This window comes from Limanda limanda, chromosome 3, assembly GCF_963576545.1.
Source record: "Limanda limanda chromosome 3, fLimLim1.1, whole genome shotgun sequence".
Taxonomy (NCBI): Eukaryota; Metazoa; Chordata; class Actinopteri; order Pleuronectiformes; family Pleuronectidae; genus Limanda; species Limanda limanda.
The window spans coordinates 18,691,468-18,716,699 of record NC_083638.1 but is presented as its reverse complement, the minus strand read 5'-3'; the positions used below and the strand labels follow the sequence as shown (position 1 = coordinate 18,716,699).

The following is a 25,232-nucleotide window of genomic DNA, read 5'->3' as shown; positions in this document are numbered from 1 at the left end:
CATGCAGCATGTTTTGAATTGTGCTTTTTGATTTTCTAACGATTTCTCTTTGTTTATGCATAGTTCTCAATGTCACTACCGCTGTGTATGAAATACGCTTTATAAATAAATAATAATTGCCTCTTTAAAACTCAGATGCTGGACATGAGACCAAATGCAGTTTCAGCATTTTTCACTATGACCAAGGTGCAACCACCCTGCCTGATGCAGGAATCCATTTCATTCTGATCCACCAAATGGAGTCTAGAGCTTTTGTTCTTCACATCGATTCTAAGTGAGAACCATCTTTGCGCCATAAAAGTTTGATATTTGGGACATGCCGTTCTCAGAAGAGCAATTATAATGGCATCCGAGCAGAGAAAATATGTGCTGTGGTAATATGTGTTGTGGCTCCCCCTGTGAGCAGCCACATGGGATGGACTCTGGAGTTATGTGCGACATAAAGAGCACAATGTAGGACTGAACAGCCTGAAACCAGAGATGATGCTGTGCTGCATTATGAACCTTTATTGTTGAGGCTGAAACACGAGGACACCACTGCACGTGTCAATTCATAAATCATATCCCTGCGCTGGGTAAATGATGGTGAGGACCAGAGAAACCACAGCCACTTTAAACTCCCACTTATCTGTTTGTTGATCCGCCCAATTCTTAATCAGGACCATGTGGCTTTGTCAGGCTTGTTTGTAGGGGTGGTTACTTGTAAATGGTCCACATTTCAAAGCAGAGATCCATTATCTTTCTTTGTATCATGCTTTCATTTACCGATGCTCAGTGATTATGCTGTCACATTCATCAGAGCTCTAAATCACAGCATGTGCCAAAAACAGATCTGTATTTAACAAGAGAACTCGTTCCTTATCTGGAAGCAATTGTCCCTGTGATTGCTCGGCTTTTAATTGTTGTAGTTTGCTTTTAATAATCAAACATGGGTTTGATTCTCAGACCTGCAGTAAAACTAAATATCACATGTTCAGTCATTGAAACCACAGAAAATCCTTTACACCACAGCACTCAATGCAAATAACTTGAGCCTGAAATAATTTGAGTACAGAGAGAGGCCCGCAGAGGAGGACTGGGCGGTTCAATTATACACTGATGTTTGATTTGAGTGCAGATTAAATGCACTCTGAAATAAGTGAAAAGAGAAAACCATTCATCCTTTCAGTAGCAGCTCTCGGGCTTTCCATCATGTCACACGTTTCATCAGGTGACCTGGTTTCATAGATTTTCCTTTTTTTCTGAGCAGCTGCAGAAAATTCCGTCCATGTCTAGTTAAAGGTTGAGCCTGAAGGTTGACTCTTGACCTTGGAAACAGCAGTTGACAAAACAATCCAACAACAAGGACCATTTACTGTTCTGGAGCTTTTCAACCAAATCACATGATCTTAAATTGCATGACAACTGCGCAGTGGACCAAGATCATGTGATACGACTGAAAGGCTTGGAGCAGCAGCTGGTAAATGAACGTCAGAGTGAGATTGTGATATCAGAGTGATATGTGTGGATGGGAAATGTAAATAAGTAAATGATGGGTGGAGTCTTAGAGGGTAATGCGGATTTTACAGGCTTGGCATATTTGTGTAGGAGTGTCACCTTGCAAACACTGTCCCGCTGCCCCCTGGGAAAGTGTACGGATGTTGCTTTCTGAAGACGTGGCCGACTCGACTGCAGGGGATGATCTCCAGACTGCCACCGCACTGCCACACACGAAATGAGATCTCTGAAACACACACAGAAACAAACACCCACACACACAAGGAAAGCAAAAGTCAGAAACACTTTCCTTTCATAAACTCATTCGAACAAACTGTTTCCATACAGTTATTTCAGTTAATTATGATAAGAGGTATGAAAACCGCTTTTTCTGAACCTCCCTTCAGTGCATTGATAAGGAAGTCCCCTCTAAAACATTGTCTGCATTTGAATAAGTGTTGACTCAACGAATACAGAAATTGAACCAGGATCTGAGTCCTGGTTAATCACGCCGGAGCTTCCAGAGAAGCATGAATCATCCTGTCAGCTGTTTATTCTTAACAATATCCCAACTGCATTCAGACGGAGGCAGCAGGGACACACAGCTGTTATTATATCATTGTAATGTTTGCAGATGAGCTCCATTGTGTACACAATGGCAATTTCCACCCAACGCCAACTCCAGTGATTATCACATTAACACTGTCACTCTCCAAGACTGAACTCTGGAAGATGCTCTTACACATTGCTGACCTCCACATTCCTGAGGAATTTATCATATATTCCTGGCACGGACACCCAGATGTTCTTATGTAATGATCACAGCAGAAGACACGTCCCTGGTGCTGCTATATCAACTCTCATGTGATAGAAGGGATTTCATAGGTGAACAGGAATGTGTGGTTTTCAAGTCAAAAAAGAGCCGCACTACTGATGGAAATAAGTTTCAGTTATGTGCTTGTATAAGACCTAAAGAAGAAACTGTTTGACATTTCAAATAATATCAAACTGAGCATTAAAAGCGTCTGGAAAAGCTGCGCACGTCTTTCACCTTTAGAAGCTGAAGGCCAGGGGATAACAGCACCCGAGCGTATTGATGGTGAAAGCTGAGTTAGACTTTATTCTTTCTGTTCGCCATTTGATATTTTTTAACCTTCAATCACCAACAATTTCTACTCCTCAGACGTCCATTACTGTGTCATCATTTCTTCTGCTCTCCTTTGACTCACCCAAGTTTTCTCCTCCCCACACATCCATCATCATATCGTACTTTCCGAGCAGATCAAAGTTGTCCTTATCCATGACAAATAGACCTCCAGCTATCATAGGAGTCCTGAAGGAGCAGAGGGAGAAAGAGGGCAGGTGGAAGGAGTGAGGAAGAGGAGGGGGATTAGCTGATGATGGCAACTGTGAAATCTGTCTGTCTGTGAAATCTGTCTGTCTGTGAAATCTGTCTGTGAAATCTGTCTGTCTGTCTGTCTGTCTGTCTGTCTGTCTGTCTGTCTGTCTGTCTGTCTGTCTGTCTGTCTGTCTGTCTGTCTGTCTGTCTGTCTGTCTGTCTGTCTGTCTGTCTGTCTGTCTGTCTGTCTGTCTGTCTGTCTGTCTGTCTGTCTGTCTGTCTGTCTGTCTGTCTGTCTGTCTGTCTGTCTGTCTGTCTGTCTGTCTGTCTGTCTGTCTGTCTGTCTGTCTGTCTGTCTGTCTGTCTGTCTGTCTGTCTGTCTGTCTGTCTGTCTGTCTGTGTGTGTGTTTGTGTCTTACTTTATTGGCGCGATGGGGTTGCCTTGTCTGGCTCGTCTCTGCTCCAGAGTCATGTAGTCCCATTTAAACACCAAATTCCAGTCAAAACCTATGCACGCACACACACAAATGACCGACAGAACCATTATGACCATTAGTTGGGATTAAGTCACAATGTGGTTATATAATTAGATTTGGCAGCTTCAGTTGGTTGACTGAACACATGCCTGATTTCACATGTCTGTATGTGTTCATGTGTCACCACAGAGAGTTCAACAGCCAAAACTAACAAAGTATGTGGAAGTATCCCTGTTACACTCTTTATACTAATTCTATAATAGTACAAGATTATTTTCGTATAAGTTTTTTTTATGTCAGTATTCGTAGTCAGTATTAATATTATATTCAACATTTTTAACAAAGAGTACATGTTTAGTATACTCCATACACAGTAGACTTAAAAATACATTAGGAATCATAAGGTGAAAAAATATACATTCACATTTACTGTATATATGTAGAATGATGGAGACATAATGATAACTCCAGGTATTAATGTCTGTTATAGATTACAAACAAAAAAACGTCCCCGTCTGCTGGACTTTAAACCACGAACTAATTTCCCCAGAACAGTATACAATTATGGCAGCGTGCACCATTAATAGATTTGATTTTTTCCCACGTTTTTATTTTACAACAATGAAATTGTACTTAAAGTTTCAACAGATGTCTGATTCAAAATCTAATTTGAAACGGCTACCATTTGTTATTTGGAAACTTTAACGTGCATTTCTGGATGTCTTTGGCCACTGGGGGGCAGAGGAAACCAGCTGTGAACACAACACTGATATATTGTCACTGTTTAAGTTGATGTGGTGAACTTGTTAGTAAAGCTTTGCCTATACACATATTCAGCATTCTATGATACCTTTTATTTGTCTTAATGGCGACATGATGAATTTAAGTCCTATATCATACACTCTGTACTATGTACTATCTACTATGTTGTGTAATTATTTGTAACTTGAGTACCTAATACTGTGTTGAGTGTGCTACTATGTCTACGTATATGTTTACACCATGAATCAGAGAGAAACAATATCTCAATCACTGTACATATGCTAGAATTGACAACAGAGTGGACTTGGACCACTGTGTTCACCAGCCCCCACAGTGTCACTCTGCTATCTTGTGCTGAGCAGGTTGTCTACAGTTGTTGTTGTTTTTTGAGCTTTTTAGTTGGAACCAGCTACCCTGACTCCTCTTAGAATTACATGTAGTTGTGTGTTCCACTAAACAACAGCAGCCTCAAGTGAAAACCGTTTATGAAATAGAACAATAGATGCCAAAACAGCAGTTATAAGTGCTGCTATTGTGTGTCTGTGTGTTTGTGTGTGTGTGTGTGCCTGCATGTACCTATACTTGGATACTTTACCTCCTTTCAGATCGGCCGAGGCTCCTACATACTGGAAGTTGTCCATGTTGATGACGTCAATAATCGGAGAAACTACTCTCGTCTTATCCTGAGAAGAACAGAAAGAAAATACTACAATGAATGCCCTGCAGGTGTATGGCTCTGTCAACCAGTACAGTTTAAGTCTATATAATAACAATTCCAGACAGATTGATTACAGGTCACCATGACCTTTGGAAACTGAAATCTCATCATTAAAGCTCTGAGCCTAAGTGACATCTGGTCACAATATGAAGAAATGTGTTTTACCTTTGACCATTGAGCCACCAATTGTAATCAGTTAATCTGTGAGTATAAGTGAGTGTTTGTACCAACTTTATAAGGATTCTCTCAAGGTGATCATAAGATAACGCATTTTAAGAGGCAAATAAGGGTGACACAGTGACTTTCACCTTTGACCTTCAACCACTTAAGATATCATGTTCACAAGAATGGGGCTGATGGACGGACAGAAAACAAAATGCTTCCAGAAACTGGCTGTTGTTGGTTTGGAGACATAAAAACCTGCTTAAAAGCTTTACGACTCTAAAGAAACTAACAGAGTAATAAGAGAACCAGCTTATTCATAAATATTTACAACAAGTCTTGTCAAGCATAAAGGACCAAAACATGCAAAGCTAAAGACGACTCCAAGCACTTTACTCTATTTTGTAGAATTTTAGAGCAGAAGTAAATATTTCCCTCAACGACAGTGATTCATATGCTTAGTCTGTGTTCTATATTTAGTTTATCACTGTTTATAAAGTAGAACTGAAAGTAAAGCAGCCCTGTCGTCTTAAATCAAATCAATTCCTGGAGCTGAAAGCTGCATCTCACACTGGTACAGAGAGAGGATCGCTCAAGTGCTCTGAGTGATAACAACAGAACAACACAAACTGACTGATCTGTTTATTTTAGGCTGAAACGTTTTGACTTGACAAACAAACAGATTTCATGTTTCTTTCGTTTCTGTGATTAGAACTACAGCAAAGTGGCTTCAATTAATCTGAAAGCTAAGTGTTTTAGATTTGGCTTCAGGCATTAATTCACTTTGCAATAATAACAAAATGCAACATTTAGACAGATCAAAAAGAGTATTAGACTATTTTCAGTCATACCAGATAAATATTTAAAGAACAACCCTCATTTTACCCATGGTGCAGACGCTTAGATTAAGATAACATTCAATGAAGAAGCTCCTTCTCAAGTCAGGACTTCAAGGCTTCACTCTAAATGTCTCCAGACTGTTGATCTATGAGGGAGCTCGGTTTCCGGAGCTTTCCTTTTACAGCTTGCTTTGGTTTCGAAAGACGGAATGGAAGATGACTTTTTAAAATTGAATAAACATGGTTCTGACTGATAAAATAAAATCACCTCACCAACAAACAGAGTCATTAGTCTTAGTATGAGAAAGACTTTTTTCCAAACGGTCAGAAAACGTGAAAATGTGTTTTTATTTTGAAAGTGTCATTCCTGTGCGATGTCACACACTCCTTGTTTTCCACGTGAATGTTAATGAGACACTAACTGACTTCCTCCCTGACCTCTGACCTCTATGTGAAAGGAAGGAAAAACACAATTCCTCAACAGATATAGCTAAGTGTTGTTTTAGTGGCATTTCTGGGACATTGTTTTGTGGCTGGTGTTGGCATGGTAACGGGACAAAATTCAGGCTGAACAACATGACATCACATCCACTTAAAGCAATTAGATGGGTTACAGAGCAATTCTTTTTCCAAAGTGTGCACGTCGGCCGAGGGATTGGACCATAAAACGAAAACGGTTTTGAATTCAACTAATCGATATTGATCAGCCAATCTCAGAAATTAACTCTGGAAAATGTCCACACAACTGGGTTCAGGCATTTTCCAGACTCTGTTTTCACATATAAAGAACACAGCAGGAGATTTTCTAACGTTGACAGCAGGAAATGTCATAAAATGTACTGCATATATCATGTTTTTATTTACAGCACATCAGCACCAGTGCCGGCTCTTATCATCAAAAGCTGTTGTTGTCTTTCAGAGTCTGCATCTTTGTGTGTGTCTTATACGTGTGTGGCTCCTTTTTTTTCAGTTTTGCTTCCATCATGTGTTAGGAGCGTCATCAACCAGCTCACCTGAGAGCTGTGAATTCTCCAGACATTTTCCTGCTGTCCTCTCACATGAGCTCACGCCTATGTTTTTTACTTAGGAGCTGGCAGGAGAAACTCTGGAGAAATCCGGAGCAACTCACTTCAAAATTTGGGCTCTCACATTTAGCCCCATCATATTATTTCAGGAGAATATAGTGCATGTCTGAAAGCAGCCTTATAGAGAGGCTTTTAAAAATATAAACGACTGAACAAGAATTTTCCCTTCACTGTCACTTTTTAAAGATGCCGAAATACATGTGTGTATGTTCTTGTACAGATATCTTTGTGAGGAGCAGTTTGAGTCTACAACCTCCGGAGTGCGGACATTTTGGGAAAGTGAGGACCTTTTGGTCGGTCCTCACTTTGTGACCCCCCTTCAATGGACTGTTTGGGGTTTAAGACTTGGTTTTAGGGTTAAGGTTAGAATTAGGTTTAAGTTAGGTTAAGGTTTAGGCATTTAGTTTGGATGGTTAGTGTAAGAGGCTAGGGAATGCATTATGCGAATGAGTGTCCTCACTAAGACAGATTGCTACATCGTGTGTGCGTGTGCGTGTACCTCAGCCACTCTCTCCAGTAGCGGCTCCAGCCAGTGGTCATTACATTCACAGTGAGAATCTAAGAAGGTGAGCACTGGCGCTGTGGCAGCGTCTGCACCACGAACCCTCGAACGCATCAGTCCTGAGAGAAACATCAGTCACAAGAAAATCTTTATTACAAACCATCACCCATGTCAGGAAACAGCACTGGGATGTTTATGTGATCAAAATATAAAACTATCTTCTTCTCCTTTTCTATTCACCTTCTCTGCGGTCATTCCTCAACACTCGCACTTTCTCAATCTTCCCCAGCAACGCTCCGTCCTCCGCTGAAACACACAGGTCGTGGCAAACAGATGAGATTCATGTTGCATTTGCACTTACCTGATATCAACGAGTGTTTTTGTTATAAGTGTGTCTGTGCAATACTTACCATTATCGCTGTAGTCGTCCACCAGAATGATCTCTTTGACCAAGTGAGGAGGACTTTTCTTCAAGACACTACAGAAAGACAAGGAGGTTATTTATAGGAAGACAAAATTTAAGAAGATTGAATCTCAACCAAGACATCAAAATAGATAAGTATTTTTTTGGAGTGGATAGCACACACACCATTCACCTACCTGACCACAGTCCGCAGCAGAGCAGAGCGAGCCTCATTGTGGAAGGTGATGACCACGCTGGAGGCTGGCAGCTCTGACTTCCATTGTTTATGTCTGCAGCTGCACGCACAAGGAAATCGTAGGAGTTAGGAACAAAGAGACACAAAAATATTTAATGGCAAAGTATAAATGTAAAAACACTCCTCCACACATAGGTGCACAGCTGAATGAATGTGCAAGCTGGAATCACTCCCTAAACAGGTCCTAAAGACAGGAATGCACTAAAAAGAGTTCAGTACACACCCAGGCATGCTCACGCACGCACAGAAACACACTCATATGTACAAATTTACCCAGCTGTCCTTGTTCTAGGACTTTGCATTGACTTTCACTCATTGTGGACAAACTAACAAAAGCCTTATCTCTAACCTTAACCACAACTAATTCATGACTAATCCTAACCCTAACCTGACCACAATTTACATCTTATCCCTTTCTTTAACTAGAAAGAAACTAGAAGACCCGATGTAGACTACTGGCCTTGACTAGGGCAGTGTATATTCTGGAAAAGGTCCTAAAGAAGCAAAGTACACACACACACACACACAAATTTGCACATCTATCTTAGTGAGGACACTCATTGGCATAATGCATTCCCTAGGCCCGGACTCCAACCATCAAAACTAAATGCCTTACCCTTATCCTAACTCTAACCCTAGACCTGCTTCTAACCCTAAAACCAAGTCTTATACCTCAAACAGCTCATTACAAGTGAGTCTCACACACACACACACACACACACACACACACACACACACACGGCTGATAGTGGTTTTGGTGACTGCAGGGCAACAATCCAATGAGATTGTTTATATACTTTATATATATTGGATTGTCAGCCTGGCAATACAGTTAGTCTGCAAGCTCTTTTGATCATTTGTTCACTCACTGAACCTGCTCCGTCTGGTTTTCTAGAAAAACTTCCACAAGCTGCTGCTGTGCAAATGATCACTCGCGGATCAATGGGAGACACATCTCTGCTCTTTTAGTGGGCTAATGGCTAAATCTATCTGCGTTAGGTCAATACATCAGTGAGGCCAGACGATTGCCTTTATAAAAATAGTCTTTGAATCACACAGTATGTATCAGACCATAGATCTAGACAGATACGAGAGGAGTAAAACCACTGACTGTAAACAAACAAAGGCAGCAGCTTCACTTCTTTGTGTCTCCAGCTGATTTACAGCTAAACTTAGAAGTCATTGTGTCGGTTAAATTGACAGTATCAATATCCAGGGAACTGAAGACATAGCACAAACAGTCCATCATTCATTTGTGAGGTATCTAGTTATTCTGGAATATTTGAAGACATTACAATAATCAGTATCAGAATGACTCCAGCTTTCAATAATGATCTTTTCCTGCAGAGCAAGGTGAGGAAAACCCTGACAACAAACACTTGATCAAAATGCAGACATGTTCCTCGCATTTAACATATTAAAATCCCTTTTGGAGAACAGGTTCGTTCACTGGGTTCTGGAGCAGCCTGGTTGGCACACCATACTCTCTCACTTGAAACCAGTGAAATAGTCACTGCATCACAGGACTGACAAACACACACACACACACTCCGTGACTCACACATCAAATGACATTGACGTTCCATTGTTCAGAATAAACAGGACTCAAAAATAGAAAACACTCAATAAATTCTACAGAAATCATATAGGTTGAATTATTTACATTTACCTGTAAAAATTAAATTAAATGTAGAGGTTAAGTTTTGTCTTCCCATTGTATAGTTGTTGGACTTAATATCAAAATATTTGCTCAGAGTGTGGTAGGTGTTTCTTCTTTATTACGTCTCAATAGGAGACAATGTTTTCATCGGCGTTAGAAGGATTACACAAAAATCAAATCAGTTTGGCATGAGTATCGTTAAGAGCCCAAGGAAGTGCACAGGCGATACGTTCAATAATAATGAACTGAATAACCAGGTGACCAGTGCTCTGTAGCAGTGGTTGCAGGGACTCAACAGCTCATTGTGCAGGAGCGTTGGTCTCAGGGTTCTGTGGACTGAGTCCTGAAGTTGCTCTTTACTGGCCACGGTTCAATTACTACCGGTTATTTTTACAGTTTTTGTAAGTAAGCTGCAACCAACACCACCGCAGGCCAAACAAACAGCCCATTCAAAACATACAGGTTAAGAACAGATCCTCAGAGTAAAGGAAAATGCAGCCAACTGACAGGAAATTCGGTAAGAGCAGCTTTTGGGACTCATATTTGAAACATTTGACCTTCAATTTTACACCGATTGAGAAGACGGCAAAGATTAAAATAGGCAGAGTCTTTCTTTTTTCTTTGTGCTAAACCAATATGCAGCCTAATTGTTCAGGGGGCAGCAAGATCATTTGGTACACCTTGAGAATCAAGCCTAATAAAACATAATGACATGGTGCTGTTTCAGGATGTACTTTTGTCTCCTCATCCATTTAACAAGCAGAACAATCAGCCATTAAGCAGAGGTTTGTTTTATGAACCGAGCATACAGTGCAGTGTGCATGTGCATGTGTGTGTGCGTGTGTGTGTGCGTGTGTGTGTGCGTGTGTGTGTGTGCTGCTACTTCCTGGTTCCATCTGATAGAGCACAATACAGGGAGTTTCCAGTCTGGTGTCAATTAATCAAATGGATAATAGAGGACAGCCATGTGCACACAAAATACTTATAGGGACAGTGTTGTAGTTTGTGTGTGCAATGTATGTGTATTAGTGAAGCAAGTATTCTGAGCAACAGCAGATACGTACTGGTCGTGTCTTGTATCAGGAACTGCTCTGTCCATGCGCAGTTTGTCGCTCTCCACCTGGTTGAACTTGTTCCTGGCGTATGGATCCTGACCCGATCGGACGACCGTGGCACCAACGTATAGGTCCTGGTCATAATCCTGCCAGCGCACCTTCCCTAAACACACACATGCAAACATATGAAGCAACAGTCAAACCACATCCATCCAGAAGCTGGAAGAATGCACTTGCTTCGGTGTTGCCTTGTTTGTGGTCAGAAAATTACCTGTTGAACTAAGGGGGTGGGTTAAGAAGGAAAAGCATTCAATTGCAGATATTCAATTCTAGTTTCTAAATGTTTTAAGCACATTTTGTTAAATATAAATTATAACGTGATTGGGGAAATAGCTTTCCTCTATCTTCTTTATGCGTTAGCTTTCACATAAACACTAACACAAGGTTTTTATAAGGACTATATTCTCAATTCAAATCTGGTGAAATGTTAAATAAACACAGCATATGCACAAAATAAAAGATGCTGTTTAAACCTTCACAAAAAGGCGGAAAATGTGTCTCAGGAATGAATGGGATTACACATGAGTGGGAAGGTGAAATGTAGGCAGCAGCTTGGATGATACAAGGATCCCTCACTACTGGCGGGAAGGAAAACTTGCTGCCTGACAAGGTGGCAACATGTCACTGAGGAAAAGCTGACATGAAATACATGCTGCTCATATGCAGAAAGAGATGAGGCGAGGCTATTTGAGCAAAGCTACAAGAACACAAAAGAACATTTACTATGCACTGCAGTGAGCTGGGGAGAAAAAACACTACTACATTTGACTATTTTCTCATTTGCTTCAGCCTTAAATGTGAGTTTAGAGAGAAAGACAGGCGGAGCATGTCGCGTCTGTCTGAGCAGATTACCAAGACCGTTGCCCACTAAACAGAGAAAGTTGTCATGTTTAATTTCACAGTTTGTCATTGGCTACTGAGACACAGGCACAAACGAATAATAATACACCTAATTAGCCGGGTGCAGCTGCTATGCTAATGTCTTGTGTTAAAGCATATGGTGGCGTGAGATTACACTACCAGTATGGATGAGTGTGTGTAAGAGAGAGAGACAGAAACAGAGCCTTCTGAAAAGAAAGAAGATTCAGTGAGGTTATCTCTGTGTGTGTGTGTGTGTGTCTGTGTCTGTGTCTGTGTCTGTGTGTGTGTGTGTGTGTGTGTGTGTGTGTGTGTGTGTGTGTGTGTGTGTGTGTGTGTGTGTGTGTGTGTGTGTGTGTGTGTCTACCCTGACGGCATGTGAATGTGCCTGGCATGCTAATGAGCCGAAGTTTGCGCTGATTGGCCTGTGACTGTACGACAGTGCCTCCAAGTCTCTGCTGCATGTGTCACAATGTTTGATGTCCTTGCTGATATCTATGTTTAGTGGCAGCAACTAATTAATGTGGTGAAATGAAAATGGTTGACTTCTCACTCTGCGTGTCACTCTCTCCCTGCTGCTCCTGACCTCTCTGAACACTGAACCACTCATAGTAGACTAACTGTTCACTTTCTCAATGGTGTTACTAGTCTTGTTGACATTTTCCCAATACTCTCTATCTCAGACGACTTTACATACTCCCTTCGGGACCCCACTGGCAGTTAGCTGCTTCGGACCCTCAGAGTTACAGTTGACTATTTACCCGTCGTCATTGAGCTGTTTGTGACAATTTGCTTTAGTTTGTTACGACATTTTCTGTGTAATCTATCTACGTTTAAGGTAATGTAGAAGAGTTTTATTCACATTACACAGCAAATGTCAATCAATAATCGTGATCCATTACGAGTTGTGTTATCTTTTTAAGAAACTTGTGAATTTCTCTGCGTTTGAACATTGTTGTAAACATTTTGGATAAGTACACAAAAAAAAACTAAATATATAACGTAGGAATTGTTACGCATTATATCTATAACACCAAATAACACCAAGCATCACTGATGGATGAGATCAGGTGTGAACCTTGTTTCACCTGCAACCAAATAAACAGTGACGACATCTCAGCGTTCCTGGAGGTCATCAGAAAACAAGATGCTAGGGGGATGTTCAGAAACTGTTTAAAGTGGATTTCAGTATAAATACATTTTTTTTGAAAAGATAATCTAAACAGAAGTAGATCTGAAACAATTCATTAATTGACAGGAAAAAGGTATTTTACGAATTGATTTTAAGTTTTACTGTTTAATTTCTTGCATCCAGCTTCTCAGATGTGCTGCATTATGAACATGATGATGCTGGTCTGCCTCTCTTCTCTTTCCCTGTTCTGTTGCCCCCTCCACCTCCCTCTCTTCTCTCTCCCCATTTCCACCCACCTCTCCTCTCCCCACCATTTTTCTCCTCTAACCATGACTGGTCGAGGGACAGACAGCCATCCAGACTGACTCTCTTTCTGTTGAAGGTTTCCTCCTATTAAAGGCAGTTTTTTTCTCTCCAGTCACCAGCTGCTTGTTCATTGTGGGGTCGTTTGTTGTGTTTCTCTATAATATTGTAACGGCTAAACATGGCATGTGAATAAAATAACATACGGGGTGACTTGGCAACTTACAAATTGAACTGAATCGACTTTGGAATTCAGGTGGAAGATTTATTAAACTATTATTGATCAATCAAAAAATATACGGAAGATCAATTAATCAATAAAAAGAAGATATATTCGTTGCAAACCTAAATACAAAATCCATTTGCAGTTTTTTTTTTCCCGGGGCTTTAAATCCAGACAATCTTCATCAGTGGAAGAATTATTCTTTCATCACTGAATCCTCCATATTCTAATCCCAGTCTCCTCCTCCTCTACAGCTTCTCTTTCCTCTCTTTCTTTTTCACCTTTTTTCCCATTCTTCTTTGCAAGTTTGTGTGTGTGTGTGTGTGTGTGTGTGTGTGTGTGTGTGTGTGTGTGTCTGTGTGTGTGTGTGTTGTTGTGGGTGACGTTGCGATTTGCTGACATTATTTAGTAAAAAGGTTGAAATGTCCCTACTTCAACATTCAAAGTGGATTCCATTTCTACCGCTGGATCAGATAAGAGAGTGTGTGTTCAGCTCTCGGGCCCTGGGCTTGTGAGGGGGGGGGCAGCGGCTGCCGTGAGTTGAGGAGAGACGAGCGCTGAATAAAAAAATCTCTGCTCAGATCTGCTCTTTCTGCTCTTACTTCTCTGCCCTGCTGGACTCTGAAACAATGTTTGTCAAAGTCAGGGTGGAGACACATAGTTGGGTTTGCGGGAGGATTAAAATGGATCCTTGAATTATCTGGATACATGAGTGGATGTGACATTCGTGTCACACTGATGGCTGTACAGTCTGGTGGTTATTTGAACATGGTGAAGTGGAGGATGTTCATGCTCTCCTGATAATCAAACCAAAGCTATGTCATGTTACCACATTTGAAAGAGGAAATGGTTTTGGTTGTGGGAATATGATGTGGGCAACCCTCTGGATACGTGACTGTGGTGCACCATGTCTGTGCATACAGCGGGCGGGGGGGAGTGTTTGTCTTTCCCTTCAGTGCGATCACAAACACAAACAATGACACACTGAACCCGGAGATCCGGATCAAATATCCTGACTATGTATATGACTAATAGAATTAAATACTTGTTATTATTAAAGCTATATTATCCATGTCATGTTTTGGTGCAGTGTGGTGGTGGTGCAAGATGTGAAGTGAAGTTTCCTACCTGGCGGCAGGGTCTCCAGTCCATGAGTCTTATCGTCAGAGCTGTAAAGTTTGCTTCTACTAGATGAGTCACTGGAGTCTGATTCCTTCTGGAAGAAACCAGGAGACACACATTAGCATTGACACACACACACACACACACACACACACACACACACACACACACACACACACACACACACACACACACACACACACACACACACACACACACACACACACACACACACACACACACACACACACACACACACACACACACACACACACACAGTCAGCTGATGGTAGTCACAGAGTAGAGCAGCTAGATACACCTTATATTTGAAGATTCTAAATGGTGCATCAACTAGAATGGCGCTCTGAAGGGCACGAACCCCCATCAAGGCCAAACAGTCCCTTCAAAATCACTCAAGCTGCACCAGATTTTTTCATCGAGATTCTTGAACTATTCTCTAATAAAAAAGAAAGATAATGTCAACAACAAATTGAGTCCCATCGTACAGTGTTAGAGAAAGTGACAAAGATTTCAGGATCCACACCAAAATGTAATAGCTGCTTCCCTGACCCATAGTGCATCCTTTCACCGGGTTTCACTGTAATCTGTCCAGGAGTTTTTCTGTAATCTTCCTTTCAATCAAACGAACAAACTATTAGACAAGGGTCATAACCTGGTTGGCGGATGTTATCAGAAGTTTCAATAGCTTTTATTCAATAATAGATAAGTACATGCAGGGTTGAACTGGTTTACACATTTCATCCCTGACCTAAAAGAGAAAACTAATATTTGAGCCGATATGAGCCTTTCACAGACAATACAGAAAAGATTCATGTTAAAATCATCAATTCACTTATTCTGCTCTTCAGTCGTCTTTAGCCTCATAATTAAACTGAAAAGCTGTTTTATTTCACATTGTTAGCGAGTTTGGAATAAAATCAGAGATGTGCTTCGTGATTCAGAACATTTCCAGCTGGTTATTCATTTGTCCACTCATTATCTTATTCATTCAGTCACTCCATCCCGACAGAACCAAAGCAATGCTCTCACCACTTACACAGGTGGACATTTGAACCGAGCCACCCATGCGTGTGTTCATCTATATTACCATAAAAACCCACTGGATCAATACACTGTGAGCCACAGCAATTAGTGACCGGCCCTCCCTGTGCAGACCACTGCCCTTGACTTCAGAAAACTATTGTTAAACTCTCTTGATTGCTCCGTAGGTCCTTTTCACCTTCAGCTTTTTCTAAACGCTTTATTGATCTGTTTTTGTTCCCGTCTCAGGAGAACAGGCAACAGTCTGAAACCAACAGAAACAGTATTTAACGGTTAATTTATACACTGGAGAGACGGGGGAAAGGGGAGAAAAAGGATTTCACACTATTTTTAACGCTTTTATGCGGCCGCCTTTCTAGTAGCAAAATAACGGCTCTTGTTTTCTCTTTCCTCTATATGCCAACGTTTCCATTCATCTGCTGAGGACCGCGTGTCATTGTGTTCTAAAACTACACCTATTTTCCAGTGACTGAAATAAGATTAGGTTCTCTAACACCCACGACTACTCTAAAGAAAATGCTCCATAAAATACATTTCTATAAGTGTTGACTTATAGCTGAGAGCGTGCTCAGTCTGACGGTGATGCTCGATGTGGAATGGAAACTAAAGCCGACATGTACTCGCTGCAGAGATGCAGTTTGACAGATTCAGAGGAGAAAACATGACACATTTTCAGTGTAAAATAAAACTTAACATCGGACTTTAGCTTTTCCCAGGCTTTTCTGTAGAAAAGATTCTATGGCAGACATTTTAAAGTCAACTCTTCAAACTGAAATGCTTCAACTTGTTTACAAAGTTTGACCCTCTTCCAGCTTCTCAAATGAGATTCTAAACTGTGGAACTTCTTCCCCTCTTCAGTCTCCATGTGTTTTCAATGTCAGTGGTTGTCAGTAAACCAGGGTTTGCAAGTTCTGACCTCTTTCACATTGGTGCGATTTTGTCAAATTTTGGTTTTAACCACCACTGTTGATTGTAAGAGTTTAAAGCACTGACCCCTAACGAGGTCAGCTGTGTCGTGTCTTGTGATGATCACGTCTTTTCAGTCTCATCCAGACTTTTCACTGAGGTCACGAAACTGTTTGTTACAGTCATTGATGCAATGGTGTTTGAGAAATCAGGGGTTTTAAAGAGACAAAGGTCTGTTCAAAGATTATATCAGGATCCATGAATTATTCCCTTAGAAAATTTAAATTAAAATCCTTGAATCGCACCAAAATGTAATGGGTTCTTCCCTGACCCAAATTGAACGCTTCCAACAAGTTTTGGTGAAATCTGTTCCGTTGTTTTTGCGAAATCTTGCTCACGAACAAACAGACAGGGGTGACAACACAACTTCCTTAGCAAAGGAAATAAAATGCAGAAGGTTGTTCAGAGAGCCAATACCTCCACCCAAAAGATCCTGATCCTACCGTTTATCTGGATCTGCTCCAAAATATAATTGAGTTCTTTCATTGGGTCGTGTCTAACCCCTCCACAAAATACAATGGAAATCAGTTCAGTGGTTTTTGAGTTATCCTCTCGATTGACTCACAGACAGACTTGTACTGACACTCATCTCTGCCACCTACAGTTATTTCCAACACACCAGTTGAATTCACCTCCGACCTGCTGACAGTGTGATGTTTACCAAAAGGCTCAGACAGATTTCAGTTTTTAGCAGCAGCTAACTGACAATCCGTTTACAGGAAGAGAAAACTTAAAGATAAACATTGGCTGAACAAGAAACTAAAACAAAGAAGCCACTAGCTTACTGCTGAGTGATGTAGAGTGATGAGCTTCCTCTTAGAAACACACCACTTTCCCTTCTGTTGGCTGCACAAGTAAATTATAAAATTACTATGTTAAAAATGTTAATGTTTAATTCCATCAGAGAATTAAAAAAACAACTATTTTCAGTCCCATGCCAATCGTTTTGCTTCTACACCCTAATCACACTCAGACGAGCCAGTGCAGAGCGCTGGGTTCCACTTTCACTTGCAAATGCAGAAATTAATTTTCCCTTTTTCTGAAAAAAACAGTTGAGAGGAAAATAAATAATGGGATGCGAGATAAAAGAAGTGACAACCAAGAAAACCAAGAAATAGGCACAAGTGAAATTTAGTTTAATTTGAGTCAACAGGAGATCTTCCCAGCAGCTGCAATACTTACAAGAGCAGATCACTTAGTGCTATAGCAATTACCTATAGTGGTAATATTTCCCTGAGGGATAAAGAATGGCTGACTGTTTGAAATATAGCACACAATATTAGGGCTGGAAAATTAAACGGTTTCAAAAATGATCGCAATATAAATTTCATCCATAATCAATTCATTCCCTGCTCATACAGAAGACTTTAAAAACCCTGCCTTCACTCAGGAGCAAAAATCCATCCCTGAACTTAAAAGAAGAAATAAGGTGGCATTTATTGTGTTAATTCTTCTCATCAATTGGTATAAAATGTTTATCGTGATGTAAATATCCCCAATTCATACTATATTGTTTTAGGTTAAAGACGGATTTTTCTCCTGGGTGAAGGTTGTGAGCAAAGAATGACAAAACACTTGATAAATGGCAAAACATTTTACAAATCTGAGGTAGATCATGTGTTATACGCTCACACTGTACTTACACAATGCATAAGCGATATAGAGATATATATTAAAACTTGTTATATTGCTATTGATAAAAATTATATTGTTGATATTGTTTTATTGTCCATGCCAAATAATAACAATCACATAAAGACAGCAGGGCGTGCTCCGTGCTTTACATAAGTTGATAATCTTCTTAACCGACAACCTGAAGAGCTGCTCTCAGGATTTCATGATCACTAAAGAAACTCAAAATATCAAAGGGCTCCACTTCACTACCTGATTAAATATTCATGAAAGAATTCTTAATGGAGCTCTACAGATTGATAACGGACACATAGGCGGATGGTTGGACACGCGGGCGGGCGGACAGACATCCTGACCACTATACCCCCTCACATTAATGTGTGTGTGTGGGCGGGGGGGGCTGAACAAGGAAAAGATCAAATGAAAGAAGAGTCTCCCAGTGAAAAGTGATGGAGACAAAGTGCAGCTGCGTCTGTGCTGCCCACTTCTGATCCGCACATACTATGATTTATGGAAAACACAAATCGCACCAGGACAAAAGGCTTTTAGGAGACCATGAGAACAACGAAGTGCTTTAAGGAACAGTGCTTTAGGGTCTACGTGATTTATCAATAGCTGAACGCTGTAAAGATGACTTGCTGCTGATTGAAACGTGTCTTTGAAAAGGTAAGTGGAGAGCAGATGTTGGCAGAGCTATTTTTATGACTCTCATCGCTTGAATGGATTTTAAAACCTCTTGTTGAAAATGGCTGTTGTCTGCTTCTCCTCCAGGACACAAACATGACTAAAAGTGCACTCACACACAGGCAGACACACACCTCAGTCCACTTGCTACAGCCAGTGTATTAATAACTGACAAAAATATTGTTGCTAGCAATTGTTAAAAACACCCATTTTTTCCAGTTTTTAACTTTGTGTGTAGGTATAACAATATATTTCCACCGTTTCTGAAAATATGATTTACTATATAAATACAATCTTTGCAATTACGGATGCAAAAAGGAGTCAACTTTAAGAGACGATGAGAATAAAGATGTCCATGTGCTGTAGATTATTTCCAAAGCTGAATACACTGTGTCCTGCCACCTGCATGCGCCATCCTGCATTCGTCAAAAATGTAACTGTTCTTGTGAGTGTGTATCGGAGAATCCCCTGCTGCGTTCATAACACGGGAAAGGCAAACTCAGACAAGGAGTCTGGCTGGATTGTGTGGACATGTTCCTGTCTTTTGATATTCCTTAAGATGCAGCTGCTTTTTGTTTTGTTTTGATAATTGTTCCCTCTGTGGTGTTTTTTGCTTTCATGGTTTGAGCCACCTCACAACTCTCTCAAGTGATTGTTCCCTGCAGAGAGTTTGTCTCTGTTTTTCTTTGGTGGTCCTTGTACGGCAGCATTGAGCATCTGACAGCACCCGGAGCGATAAAGAATGCTTATATGTAAAAAAGAAAATCACCGTTTTGTGGGCTGCTGCTGCAACATGACGCAAAAAGTGACAATGTCAAGTCATGATCAACAGTCTCAATGCGACGGCACCTGATGTCACCTAACGATGGACAAACACTGAGGCTGTCACAACCAATTTCACTGTTCAACTGTCGAAAGACTTTTGAGCATATCTGCCTGTTGCCCTGTTTACAGCTTCTGTTTACTTCTGCTCAACACCACATTTCAGATATTGGGGTTATTTTATGAAGTAGATTTATTTGTATTAAAAGCAACTGCCAGCCCTGATGAACGCTTTACTCTCTGCTAACTGAATGATCTCTGCAGGGTGCAAAAAAGGTCTCTCACCTGCTTCACTGATAATGGGATGGACTTTAAGCCCCTGACAGATCACACCAACGCACGCATGTGTGTGTGTGTTAGGTGTCAGCTCATATTTGTGTATGTGGGGGTTTGAGAGTTCACATGCATTAGTGTGTCAGTCCGGTTACACGCACACTTATGCTCACTTATCTGTTCCTATGTGAATGTGTATGTGTGTTCTATCAAGACCTAGTTGAGACTCTAATAGTCAACGTATAATCCACAGTAATCTGATCACATGCAGTGATAGATTAACTCAGAGAGGAGTTGAGGTTTCAGTGAACACACACACACACACACACACACACACACACACACACACACACACACACACACACACACACACACACACACACACACACACACACACACACACACACACACACACACACACACACACACACACACACACACACACACACACACACACACACACACACACACACACACTTTTTTGCATACATGTTATGTACACATCCAAACTCAAGCCAAACATGGTTTTGATTTCACAGAGTAAATCCAGATTAAACCATGTTTCGGATACAACACGCAGTGCCAATGATCTGATTTGCTCTGCAGGATTTAATTTATAACAAAATCCCTCCGAGAGACGACAGGACAGAACAATAAAGGACATCAGGCAGAGCAGCAGGAAACAGAAGTAAGCACACAGTGATGATGATATGGTGCTGACTGAAACCTGTTCCTCTTAAATTAACCATAGTGAATGAAATGTAAGAACTAGGTCAAGTAAGACAGATATGAGAGACTACCGGAGTACCACAATTACTTACACTATCCCATAATTGAAGATGAGTTGAAGCAGCCTAACGAATAACCTTCGAAATGCACCATGTTAGCTCACAAACTACTGGCAGAGACAGTAGGGATCCATCATCTTTCCCACAGCCAAGGTGAGTGCACTGAGAAAAATTCTGACCAGGGTGTTTGTAGACTAAGCTCTTAGTTTTATAACAAAGTGCTAATATCTGTGTCGTTTATTAAGAACTACAACGAACAGAAACATTCCAATCAACACATTCAGCCAAAGCATTTCTCTTAAAGGTTCAGTGTGTAGAGTTTAGTGACATAAAGAAGTAAAGTTGCAGATCACCGAAGCAAGTTGGCTTCGATCTCTAGTCACCATGAGTGAGAGAATGGATAGGTGTTGAAATATTTCAATTAAGATTTGGATCGACGGGAGGAAATTGCCCTACACAGAGCTATTGGTAAAAATGTGGACAGAAAAGAAACAAATGAATACAATGCTACTTGTTTCTAATATGTTGTCCTACAGTATGTAATCTACGCTGGCTCTCACCCACAGGGCAGTGTACAGCAACGAGCGCTGTGAGTGATTAGAGAAAAGATCCTTCAAGTAGATGGCGCAGGTTCAAGCCCTCCTGACAGCCAGCATCTGTCCTGCTGAAGCGTCCTTTATCAAGACGCTGAACTCTGATGAGTTTTGCCTGACCTTTGAATCAACCCCTAGGAGCGAAAAGAGAACCATCCCTGCAGGGGTTCACAGTAACATCACAACACACTGTACGCTGGTTATCAGAAATAAACCACAGTCAAAATGTTATGTATGATGTGGGAACCTAACCTGTCTGGACAGATAAGCGTCCATAATGGCAAAACAAACAGAGTCACATGCCACTTCAACCTGATCCCTCCTAAATCAGATCTCTTCTCCTCTTCAAGACAAATCTGCTGAAATCTTTTACCAATTCAAACTTATCTTGTATTATTTGTTGTTTATTATTTATTGCTGTTCCTTAACTGATCAGTTTACCATCAACACACTATGGCCCTGATCACATTTCTTATGGGAAGCACATCATGTTAAATGCCTTAAATGGATGTAACATTTAACTGTGTTCATGGCTAAAATATTTCAGAGGCATAAAACATTAATTCTAATTAAACAAACTGCTTTAACGTAAAGCACAGGTAGAGAGTTGTATCATCTCTCAAAGGCTTGTTTCTTCTCCAGATGAGACCCAGACGTGAACTTGCTGAACTTCAAGGAGTCAACCAAGAAAAATCCCCACAGAAGGAGAGAAAGGAGAGAGAACTAAGTCTGATTTATGTCTCATTGTGAAGTCAGGTGAAAGCGTTTCACTCCTACTTTATGTAAAGAGGGGTGAGGGGGGTTGAAGGTCCTGTGGAGCTTTTCTGATATATCGCTAAAACACAGTTTACCACAGAATAACACAAAATATAAAAAACTGAAACAGGATTATAAAAAAATAGAGGCCTTGGTGTTCTTCCAAACTTTACTTCACAGATGTTGAAAACCAGTAGACAGAAAAACTTGCTCGAGGGACTTGTGTAGCTCCTGAACAATGGAGTTTATAGAGCATCACTGAGTAAATGTGACTGAATCAGTTTTCTCTAGAAAATCCACAGACATTTGGGGACAGACTTTCTCCAGATTTTGTCTTTCACATGTGAACAAAGCAGCAGGAGATTCTCCAGGGTAGATGCATTAAAAACCACAGGAAAATGACCGGAACATTCAGGCGAGAGGTGACGTCTGCAGAGCATTCAGAAGGCAAGACATGAAATATTTATTCTGCTGCGGAAATCACATTAGCACCAACGTCAGCCCATGTCACCAAAAGCTCTAGAATCTCTTATCCTCTGTCAGACATGACCTGCGGATAAAATCCGGAGAATTGGCTGCCGAGTTTACCCAGACTTCGTCTTTCACACATGCACAACACCGCGGGAGGTTCTCTGCAAAGACGCTTTCAAAACAGAAACAAATCCTCCGCATTACTTAGGCAAGAGCTGGAACGTATTATTAAGTTGCTGTAGAGATCACACAATACCTCTTTGCCAGGGTCTTCATGAATGACACAGTTTTTACCGGAAGATATTATTTTAATTTTTACATTTTGGCATCTGTCGCGTGTAGGAAGCATCTTCCACAGCGGGGGATCCTCTGCTGTATTCACAAATTGACTTTGACATTTTACGGACATTATACTAGGTCAGGTGGAGAAAGTCGGCAGAAACTGTGGAGCGCCTCCTCCTGACATTTCCGTTTCACAAATGCACCTCCTCTGGCAATAATACGGAGGAACTGCAGAGTTCTGTGGATGTCTGAAAGCAGCTTTCGTCTTTCCAAGCTGACATCCTCGTCTTCTATATGCATGACACCTCTTTTTCAACCTCAGATTTTTGGCCTGGGAAAATGTCTGCATGTCTCGCTTACAGCCCCTGCAGATAATTTCAGGAGAATGTCCGCAGTTGAGTGCATGTGTGAGAGCAGCTGAAGTGTCACATGGTCCATCACAAAATAAAAGGGGATAGCTATTCAATTCAATTGCAACACAACGCAATTGTCTTCACTACAACCACCCAACTGTATGGTATACAGTATATATGTAACTGTATATTAGCAGATTAAAGAAACGCTGGAAACATCTCATGTATTGTGCACGTGTGACATCTTCCTCTGCAGGAGACAGTGAGACTTCACATTGTTAATATCCCTGATTCAGGCTCCCTGCGGTGATGCTGTTCTCTGCGACTTGGATCTGGAGCAATGTTCTTAGGCCACACACACACACACACCTTTCCCCTCATATCTCCTCGCCTCAATTTCTGTTAACTTACTCGCCTCTAAGGTCTTTGTCATGTGGTGACGTCCCCTCTCTAATTTCTCCCCATACCGTACCATATACCACCTTCACTGCTCGGTTTTGAAACATGAGGCAATTTTATTTATAGAGCACCTTTCATACAAAGAGGCAGATTCAAGGTGCTGAAATAGACAGTGAAAACATCTAGTCTTCACCATGCTAGCTTTTGTTGAGACATCTATGTTTTGTTCTTTATCTTATGACTATATTTTACCTATATCCTGTGAATAAATATTAGCTGTATAGTCTATAAGAATCAATAATGCTACAACCATTTTTTTTTTAAATTGGAATGATGTATATCTTTTTGACTCAGACGCAGGGTCAGGCCCAGAGAACAACCACAGAAAGAGACAAAACAGGAAACCAGCCGTTAGCAACTGACTGGTAACCAGGCACATGAGCAGGTGTAAGAGAGAGGAAGTGCCAGAACTAATACAATGAAGTGATTGGATTCTCCCTTACAAGTGATATGCTTGCAAAAAACTGCACTTTGAGGAAACAGTATGCATCTGGCCAATTGCTGAATTCCCTCAAAGAAAGAACCGCCTCTGTGTTACACAGGGTGTCTTTATAAATACTGTGGACTTAGGATGAGTGTGCGCGCTTCTTCTGGACATGATCCAGAAATCCTGGTGACGTGTCCGGCAGAACCCCAGAGACTCTCTGTAAGTATTGTTCTTATACAATAAACTTATTACTGTGAATCTTTTGAACATGGAACTTGTCTAAATTATTAACCTTTCCCATTTGAACCTCAAATCTACAAACACGCTGTCTGGTCCGGATGGGACCGGGCTCAACACTTTCTATGAACTCCGTCTGAATTATTACATTCATCCATATGCTCCTAGTAAACTCAGCTGAAGGGAAATGTTACAGCCGATCATTTTGCACATGGCTGATTAAACACTCGCTGTAACTGGCTGGTAGACATGCTGATCTGTTTGTGAGAGCAAGAGAGATAAATAGCGACAGGACATTTGAAAATGACAACAGAGACAAGAAAGTAGAGTCAAGGGATATGCAAGGTTCATCTTTTCTAACCTTTTCTTTGTGTCCCTTGCGACTGATTATTCCACAGGAAACAAATTCATGATTTACGATTCAGCTCAAAGCTTCTCTCAGCTTTTATGGTTTCAGCTATTGTAAGGGTTCTTCACGAATGCTTATTATTAGCTTTCTCTGCATAACCTGCCGTTCTATGAGATATAGATTGGCACAAATGTAAACTACAGTCTTCAAAAAAAAACAACACAAGGCATGACATCAACACCCGGGCTTATTCGAGAACAATGAAACAAGAAACAAACCCAAAAATCCATGTCAGCAGTATGAACACATACTGAAGACACAAAGAGTGAAAGTTCGATAAATAAATCAACACTTTCTCTCTGTTCTGTTACAAAGGGTTCTTCGAGTTGTTAGTCAGCCAGGCCTGGAGTAAGAAAAAACACAGTTCGGCTCTCTGTCTGTTTCCCTGACACTTAATAAGCCAGGACAAAGGAGGAGAGTTATCCAAAATATCACAAAAGTTTCAGAAGCAAATCACACACACACAAACATACATAAACACCCCTGCTGGCGAATGGCTGCAGATGTTTATTCTGCTTCAAACACATGGATCAAATCATTATGTGTAACTTTAAAATAAAGTCATGCCAAAATCAAACATTCACCAA

The 25,232-nt window shown here is 40.8% G+C and overlaps 1 protein-coding gene across 2 annotated transcripts in view; it reads right to left on the bottom strand.

The window, feature by feature from the left end:
- Positions 1 to 25,232, bottom strand: part of galnt2 (UDP-N-acetyl-alpha-D-galactosamine:polypeptide N-acetylgalactosaminyltransferase 2) — a 53,216-nt gene that overhangs the window by 8,268 nt on the left and 19,716 nt on the right. Inside the window, exons 2-11 of one of the 2 annotated variants that reach the window (XM_061067915.1) lie at positions 14,438 to 14,525; positions 10,743 to 10,896; positions 7,960 to 8,058; positions 7,770 to 7,837; positions 7,600 to 7,665; positions 7,357 to 7,478; positions 4,649 to 4,736; positions 3,235 to 3,322; positions 2,706 to 2,809; positions 1,597 to 1,723 (exon numbers count right to left, since the gene is read on the bottom strand). In XM_061067915.1, the coding sequence (XP_060923898.1) occupies positions 1,597 to 1,723; positions 2,706 to 2,809; positions 3,235 to 3,322; positions 4,649 to 4,736; positions 7,357 to 7,478; positions 7,600 to 7,665; positions 7,770 to 7,837; positions 7,960 to 8,058; positions 10,743 to 10,896; positions 14,438 to 14,525 (1,004 nt within the window). The remainder of the gene's footprint in view (positions 1 to 1,596; positions 1,724 to 2,705; positions 2,810 to 3,234; positions 3,323 to 4,648; positions 4,737 to 7,356; positions 7,479 to 7,599; positions 7,666 to 7,769; positions 7,838 to 7,959; positions 8,059 to 10,742; positions 10,897 to 14,437; positions 14,526 to 25,232) is intronic. The other variant, XM_061067916.1, reaches the window with a different exon arrangement.